At 42.1% G+C, this 10,000-nt stretch overlaps 2 protein-coding genes across 3 annotated transcripts in view; one reads left to right on the top strand and one right to left on the bottom strand.

Moving 5' to 3' along the window:
• Positions 1-6,993, top strand: part of slc5a10 (solute carrier family 5 member 10) — a gene marked incomplete at its 5' end in the record, with an annotated part of 31,189 nt that extends 24,196 nt beyond the window's left edge. The window contains 3 exons of one of the 2 annotated variants that reach the window (XM_079499880.1): positions 1,751-1,966; positions 4,044-4,137; positions 5,250-6,993. In XM_079499880.1, the coding sequence (XP_079356006.1) occupies positions 1,751-1,966; positions 4,044-4,137; positions 5,250-5,443 (504 nt within the window). In that variant the 3' untranslated portion in view covers positions 5,444-6,993. Of the gene's footprint in view, positions 1-1,750; positions 1,967-4,043; positions 4,147-5,249 lie in introns of both variants that reach the window. The other variant, XM_079499881.1, reaches the window with a different exon arrangement.
• Positions 6,994-7,654: 661 nt separating this feature from the next.
• The window catches only part of LOC306922353 (GRB2-related adapter protein-like), a gene marked incomplete at its 5' end in the record, with an annotated part of 4,473 nt that continues 2,127 nt past the window's right edge, over positions 7,655-10,000 (bottom strand). Inside the window, 2 exons of the mRNA XM_079499884.1 lie at positions 7,655-8,033; positions 8,248-8,602. Of these exons, the coding sequence (XP_079356010.1) occupies positions 7,851-8,033; positions 8,248-8,602 (538 nt within the window). The 3' untranslated portion in view covers positions 7,655-7,850. The remainder of the gene's footprint in view (positions 8,034-8,247; positions 8,603-10,000) is intronic.

Raw genomic sequence — 10,000 nt, 5'->3', positions numbered from 1 at the left:
AAAACAATATAAATTACAAGATATGTACAAGGAGATAAAGAGAAAACGGCTGCAGTGAATGACATCTCCTTTCGATTTACATTTACCTCCCCTTTACTTGGCTTGTGGTCTCCTGATAGATGTTTTTTTCTTTTTCCCCCCCTTTTTTCCATTTTATGGATGGTGTGTCCCTCATGGGCATTCCACATTTTGTTGGCAGAATGGTAGAATGAGAATTTTCCCATGTTTATTCTGAAATTGGGTGGTACCAGATCATGGTCGCAGTGGGTGTCACTCACTTTGGAGAAGAGTAGTTAGACAGGTATGAAGGTATTGAGGGTACTGTGAGTGCCCCTTTGACTATCATAAATACCAATCCCATTGTATTCTTTTGGTGTTACGGTTCCATTTGGTACTATTTGTACACTCTGAAGTCACATTGCAGTGTGAGTGTGTGTGTGTGTGTGTATGGGATATGCATCAGCACAAGTGTTGAAAGACAGGTTACATGTACCAACCAGCCTCCTACGTAACCAGTCTGAAATGGCTTAATGCCCATCCCTGATGTGTCTGCTCTCTGTGCTGACATCCTGACTGCTAAAACTGTTAAAACGGTATTTTCTCAGGTTTCAGAAACGAAAGCCGATTCCCACACTGATAAAATGTCTTCTTTGCTTCTAGATAAAACCATGGACGTATAAAATCGCTGGGTTTTTCCACTTCCTCTTATAACACAACAACGCACGTCGCACACAGCTGAATACACGTGCTGTCTGCTTTTCTTTGCTATCATAATACCTGCTTTGAAACTGTTAAATTGTTGCTAACGTGTGAAGATAAGAGATAAGAGATAGCGGACGTATCACTTTAAGAATCTTAATAGTGTTGACTCAGGGGTCAAAGGGGCATGCAACGTCAGACAGGATGTGAGTGACACACAGACACACTAGTCACTCACTGTAGCGGTTTAACTGGGATTAACTAGGTCTAGTTCAACTAGGACTTCATATTTTTGCTTACTTAAAACAATGAAACATGTGTACCAATTATAGGTCCATTAAATAGGATATAATGTTTATTTTATTTTTATTTTTTTGCTGCTAATAAAGTATTTCATACTACAGTTGTGAATAATAATGCATCATGCCTAAAGGTTTATATCATTATATCATTATATGAACATCTCTTCTACAATCCTCAATGGATTGAGTCGATATTCGACTCTAATATACAGTATTTAGGGGGGCAAAAAGTAATGAAAAATGGAAATGTAAAGAATGTGTGGAAGGAAAGAAAGAAAGAAAGAAAGACAATTCAGTCAGAGGTAGTCAAAGAAAAGAAGTGAGATGTTTGAACGAGGGAGCAGTGAAGAGTAACTGATGACAGAACGTGTAGTCGTGTACTATGGTGTGACAGCGACACAATAAGATTAAGAGAGAGAGAACAGAGAAGTATGAGCGTCTTGTCGACGTGGCTGACATTGAAGAGCTGATTGTTATAATGTGGTCGAGTCAAACTGCACTGATTACATTCTTTGACAGCAGGGGTGGGTGTTGTGTCAAATCGTGCGTTTACAAGTGACAACAATTATCAACTTTCCTAAAATAATATTATTAAAAGTGAGAGTGCTAACAGTCTGGTACACATGTGTGACACACCCAGAGTGTCTCCAAGAATAGGAATGTTCAAAAGAGTTCAGCATGATTTATTGTTAACCCCTCTCTCTCTCTCTCTCTCTCTCTCTCTCTCTCTCTCTCTTTCTGTTTCTCAGGGTGCATTCTGGGGCCTGATGGTAGGGCTGGTGGTGGGCGTGTGTAGGATGGTACTGGAGTTTGCGTTCCCCCCTCCCAGATGTGGCGTGGTGGATTCGGCCCCCGCTGTGCTGAGGGACATCCACTACCTTCATTTTGCCATTCTGCTCTGTGGGCTCACCACCATTGTGGTCACCACGATAACTCTGCTCACCCCTCCTCCCACCCATGAACAGGTGAGCACCCATGTTCCACAGACATAGATGATCATGTGTTTGACTCATGTGTTCATCATCATCATCATCATCGTCATCACCACCAATGTGTTGATCATGTGTTTGAATCCAAGACCAAACCCATCCAAATGTTGAAAAATATGTGGTTGGTTTAGCGTGAGATGATAAATACATATTTTCTGCTTTAATATGATTTACTCTGTGAACTAAAATCCATAAAAAGACCAACGTCAACTCACTGTTTCAATATCTACATGTTACACCATTAACTGGACCAGACATGTAGGCCTACTATATACTCCATATTGATTCCAGCTGGACTCTTATACTATTCCAGTCAGTTTCCTGTCTCTCCAGAGTCTCTGTAAGGGATTTATGGTGTACACAAGAAAAAACTAACAAACAAACTACTACTACTACTACAAACTACAAACTACAAACTACAAACTACAAATACTACCAGAAAGACGCCCTGAGGGCGAGAAGTGGTCGTGCTGAAACAACAGAGCTTCTTAATACGGCACAGTTATTAAGAAGCAGGAGTTAAACTATTAATCTGGTGTCTGTGAGGTCAGATGTAGAGTTGCTGGCCGGCTCCATATATGCAGATAGGTGTTGATCCAGTCTTCTCCATGTATGGATATCCAGGGTTTGATGACGTCAGTGTCATGATCTTCATATATGGAGATCCAGGTGATGATAGTCAGCTCCACATATGGAGATCCATGTGTTGTACCAACTTGGTTCATTTGCAAGAGTGACACACATCACGGCAACCACACTGGTTATCATGGCGCTTTGGCATGGATCAACTTTGACCCAAAAAATCACACCCGTGTGAAGTGAGGGGCGCTCTTATCATCTCACAACATCAATTACAACATAATGTTTGTTTAAGCAACGGGTGCTAATGTTTGTTTAAGTCCTCAAAACAAACAATAGATTTCTCTTTATTGTCTATAGCGTTTTCTTAAACAAACATCGTTGAAAAACAAACATTAAAGCCATACTGTATATAGGAGGGGCTAGCGCCCCTCAAAAATGCTCAATGAAAAATACTACTGTCTTGAAGGTAGAATCCTGAAAACGTATGCGACCTGCTGTTCGGTGTCCTGTGTGAAGAGTTTTGAAGGTCCAGTTGGAGATCTACAGTATCATTCTGGAGATCAATCATTCTGTTGAGCTGGTCCAGTCATCATTGTGTGATGTCAGAACATCATTGTGATGTCATGCCAGCTCCATATATAGAGATCTAGGGGTCAGATCAACATATGTACTAAACAATTAATGTGTAAATATGTAATTATGTACACAGATTTGTCCCAGACATTTCAAAGTTGATTGAGGCCTGACTGTTTATGAAATGCAGCCTTTGAACTACTGTAATGCTGAATAGTGTATAAATACAATGCACTCCTGCTACCACTAGACAACACCCCCCCACCTCCCCTTTCTTCTCTGAACTTTCTTTCAAAACCAGTACATTTCCAAGTCCAGTACAGTACCAAGTTTACTGAGTGTCAAGCCCAAGCTGTACAGAATGTCTGTGTATGGTCATGCAAATTACAGGAATGAAAAAAAAATGAACGGTTACACAATGGCACATTTGTTTATGTCACAAAGGAGAAGATCCCCCACACTATTTTGGGCTTACAACTGGGACTAATAACATCAAATCCTAGTAAGCACAATACAGTGTGCAGGATCCTCTCCTTTCACAGACAGTGATGCTATGCACGTTATTTTGATAGATGTATGCTATCCGCTTGTCCACAGATGTGTCAAGTATGTTATTCAGTTCATACCCGTGTATGCACGATCCCATTATGTGCAGAATCGGGACTGTAACCGGCATAAGTCAGTCCCTGCTGCATATGCCAGTGGTCAATGTCCAATGCGCAATTACAGGCAGCTCAATGTTTAAACTCAGAAATTGAACGAGGACAGAGTTTTGAGTGACAGATTTCACACGCAAAAAAAGTATTCTTTCTTTTTTCTTTTAGCATAATGTTTATGTCAAATGTTTATGTCAATGTGACTGATGTTTGAGGCACTTTCCCCTTTCTTCTCTCACCAGATATGTAACCTCACCTGGTGGACTTTGACTGAAGAGGTAGAGATAGAAATTCCTTTGCAGAAAGTGTCCTCTGTCACCCACCGTAACTCCCAGGGTAAGAAGAGTGCATATTCACAGTACTTGATGTGAATACATACACACTGACTCAAATGGCACACAATCACTTACATTTAAACCTTTCTCTTACACACAGTCTTCTGTCTTACCATTCTCTCTCTCTTGGTTGCACGCACGCACGCGTGCACGCACGCACGCGTGCACGCGCGCGCACGCACACACGCACTTACATTACATTAGGACCAGGACACCATCATAGGATTGATTGATTGATTGATTGAATACTTTATTAGTCAGAAATAGAGTAAGGAGTAGTAGAATGACAACTTCACCATGTTTGTTCCCAAATTTGGGTGGTACCAGATCATGATCGCTCCCTCTAGTGCTGTGGCTGTGGGTGTCACTCACTTTGGAGAAGTAATTTAGTTTGATGGGTATGAGCCTATGAGGCCATTGAGGGCACTGTCTGTCTCTTAAGTGAGTGGAGCATCGAGTGGCAAATCAAGTGGCAAAGTGAGTTTAACGTCGTTTAACGCAATCATATAGGACTTTTCTGTTTGATGTATGGGCTGTCAAGACCAGAAAGTAGTTTTTTGACACTCAGTAGGCGTTCCTGCATAACCTCCGGGTATGATGATGATATCATGTGCATGCCGCATTACCCTCTATAGTAGTATTTGAGCCACGGACCACCTTTTGATGACATTTAGCCTCTCAGACCCAAGACTAAAGAATGTTTTGTTGTTGTTGGATAAGATTTTGTCCAATTCCATGTTGTATTGTGATCAAAATAACAATTCTTCTACATTCTCTAATTGTGCAGACTTCTTGTAAATTAAGTAATGCAGATGTTTAACAATCACTTAACTCTTGAGAACGTAAAATGATCTATAAAGGGTCCTTTTGGTTACCAACAACTCCATCATTTAGCTGGGGACCTCCTGGAACCCCCTCAAGGACCACTTGTGGTCACCGGACCACTGGTTGAAAACCACTGACTGCTCTATACCAATCCCAGTTCCCCTGCATGACTGCATCTTGTGTGTGTGTGTGTGTGTGTGTGTGTGTGTGTGTGTGTGTGTGTGTGTGTGTGTGTGTGTGTGTGTGTGTGTGTGTGTGTGTGTGTGTGTGTGTGTGTGTGTGTGTCAGGATCTCCACATGTACGGAGGGTGACATGTGGTCAGGGGGCTGGCCTGTGTGTCACCACAACGCGGCGGTCGGAAGCGGCTCCACCTCCCAGGGTTCCTACTGTCAGGGAGAGTCTGTTCTGGTCTCGGTTCTGCTGCATCAACGCCATCATGCTGGTCAGCATCAACATCTTCCTGTACGCCTACTTTGCCTGAGTGACATAGCTAGACATCACAGCTGGCCCTGCCTTAACTCTGTTGTCATTCATGTCTGTCAACTAGACATGCTGCCTACCTAACATACAGAAGAATATTTGTATGCATACTACAAACTCTTTACCATTCAAAATGTAATTTATTTTATAACCATTTTGTATTTTAATATGGGATTATTTCAAATGGTGTCTAAAGAGAGAAAGACTGTAAATGTCAGTGTTGCGTCCTTTTACAGTTTGAACACTAGAATATTCATGTTAAATGATTTAGCAACTGCATGGCTGGAAGCAAATCAGCTACTCGACTACAATAGCCTTTAAATCCATTAAACTGAAGGCTTTCATTTGTGTTAAAAGGCTCCTTCACTCCACTTGTCATCACTGAGTCCTTAGGGTTTCCTTCCGTAACTTGCATTCTTGAGGCGTGGCTGACAGGAATGTTCAGTCTAATATACCATGCCTGTAGCTGAAGGAGATCTTAGATAATGCACCTCCTAATCCACCTCCTTCTAGGATACGTCTAAATTAATGTTTAATTAATGTCACGTCATATTATTGTTTGTGTCCTATAGGTGTTAATAATTTACATAGCAGTATTGTAGAAGTGCAGCATAATTGAAATAAAAAAAGTTCACCTTCAACAAAAGCTTCAGTTGATATGTGTTTTTCATTTTATTTTTTGTATTCTTATGTTCCATCAATAAAGTGCATCCAAGCTACAGTGAGTGTTCACTGTTGCAGTCACAATTGAGTGAATGCAGGCCAGCATTTCAAACCATGTTATAGTAAGACTCACTGAAGAAGGCAGTTTGTCTGTCCGAAACGTTGGTCTCATCTCTGTGTCCACAATAAAACTTTTGCTACGAGTGTGCAGCTATAAATCTTTTCATTAATGGTAAGACTCACTGTCTTCATTTCTGTACAATTTACAGGCTACTGTTCAGGACAGTAGGGAGGACAGACAAGATGAGACAGATGGCAGGAGGTGAGATTTAAACTTCTATCAGGTGCTTCACTTGTCTGTGCTTAGTCCCGGGTTAACGTGAGACCCCTGGTTTAGGATTTCCTGGGGGTCTAATGTTAACCTGTGGCTAAACTAAGCACACAAAGCTGACTTAGACCAGCTGTTCACATCTGTGCTGGTCCACAGGTGCAAGCCACGGGCTAGATTGGTCAATGACAATTCCACACAATCTACAGTTGGTCCCCTTTCATACTAGCCATTTAGGCACCATGTCTTCAGCCATTTCCAGGGCTAAACCTGAAAAGTTGGTCTTGAAAAGTTGCCCTGTTCCAGAGCAGGGCCAGCAAACAAAATTCTAGTTCACAAAAAAAAAAGTAGTATGAACATGGCAATGTGGCAATGTGTAAAATATCAATTAACTTGAAAAAAAGAGGCGAAATAGTATCTTATAAAATATCACCAGCACTCATCTTATCCTTTGAGGAAGGCCAAAACGTCCGTCGTGTATCATTTGCTGCTAGGCCTTATGACTGAAATAAACAAGAAATCCTAAAAGGATCAAAGTGAGTGTTGCATGGTGATCTTTTCTAAAATACTAAAATCTCAATTAGCCCGACAGCCCAATTAGCAGTCTGAAAGCACCTATTGAGGAAACAAGAGTGTGAGCACTATATTTAGACTTGGAACACTTAAATACGTTATTATACCTTTCAAGCTAGGAACACCTCTTGTGTGTAGTATATAGCAACATTATTATATATATATTTTTACATACAAATTAAGAAAACTTATGTTGGGATTTAGAATCATTTTTAGAATCACCTCAAGTCTAAATGGGTTAATAAGCACCAAATGACACTTTGAAAGTTCACAATCATTCACTCTCTGGCTATAATTTCTCAAAAGGGAACCAGGGTTTGTTAGACTGATGTAAGACTATAGCAGTCAAAACATCAGTAATTGGTGGGCTAGGACTCTCCAACATTAGGATTGCATCGGAACCAATAATCTGGTTGGGCTCTAGGTCTAGGCCTCTATTTTCGTCCATGCTAAACCCCTTATCCCTAAACTACTTTTCCTTTTTTTTTTTTTTTTTACTATTTTGAAAAATATTTTTGAATAGTTAAAATCTACAAGCCAATCTACAAGCTCACAACATGTCGATGTAGATTTGCTATTTTAACTATTCAAAAATGTTTTATAAAATAGTAAAAAAAAGGCAAAGTAGTTTAGGGATAAGGGGTTTAGCATGGACGAAAAAAGAGCCCTAGTTATTTTCTTGCCATGTTACATTGCAATTTGAGCAACCCTCCAGAATCGACCTCAACAAATAAGGAAATGCATAGAATAGACAGAAGCTAAATCCGCTATCGGCCTACAGCCGTGGGATGGGAGTGATATAGGATCAGAGGAGAGACGGTTGGTTTGACGGGCTGGGTTTCAGTCAGTGGTACACCGGCTGTACAAACTCTGGCGGGAAGATTCCCACTCTGCCGCGGCAACGGCCCCTCCAGCTCAGAGAACCGGAGCTGCAGTCCAGCAGGTTGATGATGTCACCACGGAGGAAGTGGAGGTGAGCCGTGTGAGGGGGGGTGTAGTCAACCAGGGCCTGAGCCACACGTGGTTTCTGCATGCACACACACACACACACACACACACACACACACACACACACACACACACACACACGCACGCACGCACACGCACACAGACAGAGCATAGGATAATAAAGCAGACAGTTATCGGAAAAAGTAGGCATGTCCAGTGACAAACTGAAACTGTGCATCGTTTCTGAGCAGAAGAGTAATCTTAACAGTACATAATATTAACATCACTCATACCCCCAAAGTGGTTTCAAGCAGACAGGGCGAGGAGTCTCTCTGAGGGACGGGGCAGCCCTGCCGACGGCTGGTGGTGGTGTAAGGGTTGGGGGGGTAGGGGTTGTTTGGGCCGGGGTCAGACGGACAAGGGGACAAGGTGGTGTCAGAGGACAGGGGGACGGTGTCCCTCACGCACACAGTCCTGTCCATGGAAGACAGGAGGACGGTGTCCCTCACACACACCGTCCTGTCCATGGCGATGCTGTGCGTTCGGTAGAAGTCCACCAGTCGGTTAAGGGAGAGGAACGATTCGTCCCACACACAGTACTGACCCGCACCTTCCAGAACCCGGAAGTGTTCCACCATGTCGCCGTAGCTGCAAGGCACACGCACGCACGCACACATGCGCACCCACACACACACGCACGCGCACACACACACACACACACACACACACACACACACACACACACACACACACACACACACGTCATAAACCTTAAGATGCAAGTGTGCCAGACTTCATTCCTCAACCTGTTTCTTTGTTTAGATTTTCACACTGATGAAAGCATATCGGCACCAGCGTGGGAAAAGCCTCATAAAATGTGTGTGTACGCATATAGCTCAAGTCAACAAGGTATGGGCTCCCTCTCATTAAAATCAACAACACCTGCAAGTGTAACTTAAGGACACCTGACATTACATGTGTACATATTTCTTGTAACAGTAATTTATTTAAAACGTTCCATTTCAAGGCATTTCATGCATGCATGTGCTCATGTGTGCAATTGTAAAAGTAAGTTAGCAATGCATAGAACTGCATGGTAAAACAGTTTGCTCATGTAATACAGGTTGAGAGTGAGCAGCACTGCTGCTATTTACAAATTATATAATGTATAAATGTAACACCCTCTTCTGGTCGAATATGGGTATAGCATTGCGTGTGTGTGTGTGTGTGTGTGTGTGTTGTATGTGTGTGTGTGTGTACATGTAGATTGTGTGTGCGTGTGCTGTTCATGTATGTACGTGTTTGTGTTAATGCCTCCGTTTGTATTGTGTGTTGGCAATTATGTACTGTAATCATGAGTGTCCACTTAACCCGCTAAGCCTTCCAGACAGACAGATGTTCAGATGCGAGAATCTCCTTTCCTTTGTACCTTGCCGTAACAAAACGTGTGTCATATGTCTTTGTGTGTGTGTTATATAATGTCCTGATTATTATTCAACACATTTAATCTATCCTCGATGATTAAAAGTGTCCCACTTCACATTCATGACCCAAATTAACCCCAATGCGTGCACAACACGCATGCACGCACACACACGCTCGCTTACGCACGCACATGCACACACACACATGCACACACTTCTACGTAAAGAACTGTCTTTGTGTGTCACTGGTATTTTTAGTCCGGGCTTGAATTGTCATAGAACAAATTACAATAATGTTCCTCTACCCTTCTCTGTCCCTGACCCACACTGAGTAACACGGCTACTGGAACTGTATAATGTGTTCACGCGTTTACGCGGTGCAAAAACTAAACTATAACGAGCAGAAAATTGCCCATTCATGCAGCATCACAGCTGCTTGTATTATTCATGCCAGTCGACAAATCCACTGAACCCTGATGTCTCCTTTACTGAACCCTGTGTCAACGCTGACTCCTTCACTGACTGCTGTGTTAACATCACATTTACACAAACACAGCAGCCGCATGAGAAGGAATGTCAGGACAGATAATATGATATTGGTTATGACATTATATTAACATAA

This window comes from Electrona antarctica (assembly GCF_951216825.1).
Source record: "Electrona antarctica genome assembly, chromosome: 4".
NCBI lineage: Eukaryota > Metazoa > Chordata > Actinopteri > Myctophiformes > Myctophidae > Electrona > Electrona antarctica.
The sequence above is the reverse complement of the archived record's forward strand: the minus strand, read 5'-3'. Positions and strand labels throughout refer to the sequence as shown.